At 48.7% G+C, this 6,584-nt stretch overlaps 1 protein-coding gene across 1 annotated transcript; it reads right to left on the minus strand.

Moving 5' to 3' along the window:
- Window positions 1–1,067: 1,067 nt before the first annotated feature.
- Window positions 1,068–1,822, minus strand: LOC141718934 (uncharacterized). The gene is made up of 2 exons (XM_074521303.1): window positions 1,625–1,822; window positions 1,068–1,442 (listed from the first exon to the last, which is right to left on the minus strand). The coding sequence occupies exons 1-2, from the start codon at window positions 1,820–1,822 to the stop codon at window positions 1,068–1,070; spliced, it is 573 nt and encodes a 190-aa protein (XP_074377404.1).
- Window positions 1,823–6,584: the final 4,762 nt, after the last annotated feature.

The raw sequence follows: 6,584 nt of genomic DNA on the forward strand, positions 1-6,584 counted from the left end.
GCCCGAGTCATTGATGACGAAGTTAGGGAGGCAGAGGCTGATAAGCCTTAGTGTAATTTTATTTTAGAACTAGACTTTTGACTGGGTAAGCGGGCACCTTTCTCGCCTCGCATTTGTATTTGAAGTATTCCGCCTTGGGGCATAACTTATTTACCTTTTGTATGTATAAAATCCCAAGTCTTTTGTGCCCGCATTCCTCTTTACTATGCTAGCTGGTTTTCTTTATCTTGTGTAAACTTACCATGCCCCTACTGACCAAAAGTTATCATAAACCTGGCCGTGTATGGTGGGCGTTACACCTTCACAGCGAGCCTAATTAATCAGTTTGTTCAATCAGACAAAATTAACAAAGAATGCTAAGTGGAACAGGCTCGCATCATTACTAACTCACAAGTTTTGCACGCGTTCTTGCACTGGCGAGCCGGGCACATAGGCTCGCCACTTACTCAAGTATCCTCTCTTCGCATAATGCGACCCGGGCCATGCTTGATGGAGGGCTGGGCTCCCTGGGTCGCATTTGTGGTCTCACGGTCCGGGGTATGGGCTCGCATCGCGGGCCTATACCTCTTTTTATCTTCATCTTTCATCTGTTTTGTGCTCATATCTTTCTAAACGGGCCGTGGCCCAGCTCGTTTTCCATATTTGTTGTCAAGCAGGCTGGGGCCCGGCCCGACTTATGATTTTATCATGTTAATAAAACAATCATTCTGTCCTCGCATGGGTTCCCAAGGATGGGCTCCCCTGCTGGATATTTAATCTATTAACAGAAGTTAAAGTATCAAGTGCACAAAGTAGATATCAATCATTCATTCATAGATAATAGAAAGTGAAAGGAGTACATATTTGTGGTTTCAGAGAGGCACCTATATGGAACTACCCCCGAGACTTAGGAGTATTGTAAGATAGTACTAAGTCTGAAAAGAATAATATTACTGATAATATTTGTGGAGGTGCTCCACGTTCCAGGCTCTCGGGATCAACTTGTCTTGCATATCATTGAGGTGGTAGGTTCCTTCCCAGAGGACCGACTTTATCTTGTAGGGGCCTTCCCAATTTGCTCCAAAGACTCAGTGACTCACCACCTTGGTGTTTGGCATGACCCGGCGCAGAACCAAATCTCCCACCTTGAAAGTTCGGGCTCTAACCTTACTGTTGTAGTGCCTAGCTATCCACTGCTGATATGCTGCTACCCTGATCTGAGCATCCTCCCGAGTTTCTTCGATCATGTCCAAATAAAGCCGATGATTGACCTCATTTTCCTGTGAGTCATAGTTGTCCCTCCGAAAAGATCCTTCCCCCACTTCAACGGGCACCATAGCTTCACACCCATACACCAAAGAGAAAGGGTTCTCTCCAGTTGTAGTTCGGGGTGTCGTGTTGTAAGACCATAGGACCTGGGCAAGCTCTTCTGGCCATGTCCCTTTCTTCTCTTCAAGCTTTTCCTTCAAGGTATGCTTAATGATTTTATTAACAGCCTCCATCTGCCCGTTACTCTAGGGGTGGCAAACTGTGATAAAGTTTTTTAAGAATCCCCAGCTACTCACAAAATTCTTGGATTTTGCTTGCTATCGAATTATTTCCCATTGTCAGATATCAACTTGTAAGGGATGCCATAGCAGCACACAATAGCCCTGTGTACAAACTCCCTTAGCTTTTTTGCTGTGATAGTGGCTAGAGGCTCGGCCTCTGCCCACTTAGTGAAGTAGTCTACCGCAACAACTGCATACTTGACTCCTCCCCTAACCTTCGGGAGTTCCCCAATCAGATCAATTCCCCACATAGAGAAGGGCCAAGGGCTCATGAGGGATGTGAGAGAGGCCATGGGGCTGTTGTGATAATTGGCATATCGCTGACACTATCACAAGCTCGGGAAAATTCGAAGGCATCTTTTTTCAGCGTTGGCCAGTAGTAGCTTTGACGGAGAATCTTCTGAGCCAGAGAGCTACCCCCGAGTGATTGCCACAAATGCCCTCGTGTACTTTCCTTAGGATATAATTGCATTCATCCCTATCTATGCACTTGAGGAGAGGCACACTGAACCCTCTTCTGTATAGGATCCCATTGTATATCACATAGCGGGCTGCTTTGTATCTTACCCTCCTTGCCTCATTCTTTTCATCCGGAAGTGAACCTTCCTTTATGTATGCTAAGATAGGTGTCATCCACGTGGGGCCGAGGTCATCACTGAGGCTGCCCACCTCGTGCTCGGGCACACTAGGTTGCCTCTGTATGTTAAGGGGCACGACCCCTAGCAGAGTGGCCTCACGGTGTGAGCCGAGCTTAGCTAGCTCGTCCGCGCCTTCATTCTGCCCATGCGGGATTAGTTCCAGCCTCACCTCGTTGAACCACGCGATTATCCTCTGCGCACACTTCAGGTAAAGCTCTGTTCTCGGCCCTTAGCTTGATACCCTCCATTTATATGATATACCACAATCATGGAGTCACTAAACACATTCAAATTCTCCACCTTCATTTCCAAAGCTAGCTGAGACCGTTGATCAGGGCCTCATACTCAGCATCATTGTTGGTTGCGTGAAAGGCCAGATGGGTCGCGCGTGTTATCTTGTGCGTCTCCGGGCTGATTAACTCAATTCCAGCTCCTGCACCATCCCCATTAGAGGCTCCATGCACAAATAGGCTCCACAATGGGGCACTATTTTGGCTCTCCAGCCCGACTTCTTCTGTGCTAGGTATGACAACAAGGGCTCCCGGCTCCACTTCTTGATGTGGAGGAAATTCCAGCACAAAATCAGCCAGGGCTTGCCTTTGATTGCGGTCCTTGGCTTATAATCCACCTCGAATTGGCCGAACTCAACTGTCCACTTCAGCATTCGACCAGAAGACTCTGGTTTATACATTACTTGCCTTAGAGGGTAGGAGGTTCGCACTTCTATCCTGTGCGCCTGAAAATAGGGCCTTAGCTTTCGGGAGGCCAGGATCAGAGCATATGCTAATTTCTCGAGGCTCGTGTACCGATTTTCCGCGTTAGCCAACCTTTTACTCACATAATATACCGGGAGCTAGATACAATCCTCCTCTCAAACCAATACCGCACTTATTGCAAAGTCAGAGATGGCCAAGTATAGGACCAGAGTCTCTCCCTCCTTTGGGTTGGACAACATTGAAGGGTTGCTGAGATGCTTCTTTATATTCTGGAAGGCTTCTTCACACTTTTTTGTCCACTCAAAATTCCTCCCCACTCCTTTAATTGCGTTGAAGAACTCCTGGCATTTTTCAGAGGACTTTGAGACGAAGCGGTTTAAGGCGACCACTCGCCCCGTTAAGCTTTGGACGTCCTTCACCCGTCGGGGGGATCTCATCTTGAGTAGGGCTCGTATCTTGGCGGGGTTGGCCTCAATGCCCCTGTGGTTGACAATAAACCCCAAAAATTTCCCTGACTCAACCCCGAACACACACTTCTGTGGGTTGAGCTTCATCCTGTACTCCTTTAGGATCTGGAATATTTCTGATAGGTGGCGGACATGATCCTTTGCTTCTTTTGACTTCACAAGCATATCATCTACGTAGGCCTCCATGGTTTATCCCTAACTGATGTTTGAACATCTTGTTCACCAGCCTTTGATACGTTGCCCCAGCGTTAAGGAGCCCGAAGGGCATCCCGATGTAACAGTAGAAGCCCCGATCATTAATAAATGAGGCGTGCTCCTGATCTGGCCCATACATGGGGATTTGGTTATATCCCGAATAAGCATCCATAAAGCTAAGCAGTGCATGCCCGACCGTGGAATCAACCAGCTGGTCGATTCGGAGTAGAGGAAAACTATCCTTCGGGCAAGCTTTGTTCAGGTTGGTGAAGTCCACACACGTCCTCCATTTACCATTGGGCTTCTTGACAAGCACGGGGTTGGCCAACCATATGGGGTAGAAGGCTTCCCTTACAAGCCCCGCCTCCATTAGTCTATCTACTTCTTCTCTGAGGGCCTCTGCCCTCTCTCCACTAATTGGCTCTCTCTTCTGTCTCACCCCCTTCTTTTTCGGGTCCAAGTTGAGCCGGTGGTACATGCAATTCGGGTCAATCCCTATCATATCAGAGTGTGACCATGCAAAGACATCCAAATTCCTCCTCAGGAATCGGGCTAGATCCTCCCTCAAGTTAGGACTTAACTTAGAGCCTATTCTGAGTACCTTGAAGGGATCATTTGGGTCCACCAAGATCGAGATTGTGTCCTCTGCGGCCCCAGGCCTCTTAACCATTGGGGGCATTTTCAGGTCTAAGTCTGCTCGAGCCTCACTAGATTCTCCCACTTCCGTGATCGTCAAACCTTCCGTATCCTCGAGCTCAGGCTGGTGAGCTCGGGCGGGTTTATCAAGCATTCAGAGGTTGTAGTGATAGTGCGAGTGATTCCGTTGGGCAGATCCATAGTGGTTGTTATTTCTTCGCGTGCCCACTTCCCTTTCCTGAGTCTTGCAGCAATTTGTTCTGGGCTATCTTCTTCATCACTTGCCTCTTCCACAATTCCTTCTTGTATCAACATGATGGGCTGAGAGGCTTCCATTAGCAAGGCCCCTAGGCGTGGTTCGACCTGAATCCCCATGTGTACGAAATAGTTCTCGGGCAATTCCTCGATTGAAATCAGGTTACAAGTCTCGTGTCCCTCAGGGCGTACTCTCTTCCTGCCCTCTGCCTCTTCCAGGAGGACATCGTCTTCACCCGGTTGGACCATTTCCTTTGATGCATTTTCTGACTCAGCCGCCCTGAGTGCCTGGTTGTAGCAGACCCTCGATTCATATTGACAGGTTTTCAAGAAGCCTACCCCCGTGGGGGTTGGGAATTTTACCGTCATGTGATGGATCGATGTCACCATCCACACTGCCCTCATAAGGGGTCTACCCACTATAACATTGTAGGCACAGGGCTGATCTACAACCGTAAACATAGTGATCTGGAAAGCCACATAGGGCTCTTCTCCTATGGCAACCGGGAGCCGAATTGTCCCTTTCACCCCTATTGAGTTCCTCGTGAACCCGTATAGATGTCCACCCATCGAGGTTAACTCTCTATCCAACAATCCCAGCTTCTTGTAGGCATCATAGGTCAAAACGTCAGCCGAGCTCCCGGTATCCACCATTGCTCGTTGGACATTCACCGTCCCAATCTTCATTTTTATAATCAGGGCATCTATATGAGGGTAACACCCATTTAGCATCGTTCTCCCTAAACACGATGTCATCAGCCTCCCTTTCAAAGAGCTTCGGGGGCCTTTGGCTTAGATGGTTGACATTGGTGAGGGGCTTGTCCTTTGCTTCTCGGGCATACCTATCCATCACCTTCCGGCTGTTTCCGCTAATGTGAGACCCGCCTAGAATAATATAAATGCTTCTGGCCCAAGGTACCCTCCCTTTATCTTCTGGGGGTGGAGGAGGGACGGTGTGATAATCAGTTATGTGCCTTCGAACCTCCTTGACAACCCATTCTGTAAGCTTCCCTTGCCTTATCAACATCTCGATTTCATCCTTCAATTGTCTGTAATCAGCTGTATTGTGCCCCGTGGCCTCATGGTATGCACAATACTTCGAAGTGTCCCTCTTGTTATAGTCTGTGAGAGGGGTTGCCTTCCTGAATACCCCCTTCCCAGCATAGGTAGCATATATATGGTCGATAGAGGCTACCAGAGGGGTGTGTGTCTGCCATTTGCTTGTATAAGGTCTCCCCGAATCTTTGTTTATCTCTTTACCTCGGGCAGACTTCTTGGGGCTTGAGCTACGTCAATACGTCTTTATCCTCTCATCAGGGCTCGAAGACCGGTCTTTCTTATCTCGATAGTTCTCACTGATTTTCAGCTCTCTCATCGACTTCTCTACCCTCTTAAAGGGTTCAGCTTGCTCATAGAATTCAGCCAAGGTTCTCGGCTCACTCGCTTGGAGGCTCTTCCAGAATTTCGATCCTTCTTTCAACCCTACAATCAATAAATTCTTGATAGTCTCCTCACTGGCTCCCCTCACTTTGAGGGACTTCGGCGTTGAACCTTCGAAAGTATTCTGCCAGGGGTTCCCCTTCCCTTTGCTTGATGTTGGCTAACGTGACCATAAGAGGTGAGTAGTGGAGGGTGGACTAAAATTGTCTAACGAACAGGTTCTTCAATTGACACCATGTCCTTATGCTAGCAGGCCCCAACTTGGAGATCCATTCTGAGTAATGCCGCGAAGAGTCTGTAGCGGGTCATCTCCGGCACCTGATATACTTCCATCTCAGTGTTAAATTGTATAAGGTATTCCGCTGGGTCGGCTTCACCGTTGAATAGAAGGTCGGGGTTGTGCCTATATACCCGAGGCAGGGGGGATGATCGGATGGCAGCCGTGAACGGAGAAGGGGCAGCCGAGCTTGGGGGTCCCCTCTTCTCTCGCTCCATCTCATCTAAGATCCTCCTCAGGTCTCTTACTCTAACAACTTCTCCCTCTCTGTCACCACCCGCATTACTAGAATGATGTGAGCCCTGAGGTTGCTCGCGGCGTCTCCCTCATCCGGCTCGCACTTGCGACTCCTCTTCATTATTGTCTCTGCGTCTACGTCGCTCCTTCCTGGGCGAGGTGTGTTGACGTCTTTCCAGAGGAGTCGCTGTCCG

The sequence above is a fragment of the Apium graveolens genome, chromosome 4, assembly GCF_009905375.1.
Source record: "Apium graveolens cultivar Ventura chromosome 4, ASM990537v1, whole genome shotgun sequence".
Lineage (NCBI taxonomy): Eukaryota > Viridiplantae > Streptophyta > Magnoliopsida > Apiales > Apiaceae > Apium > Apium graveolens.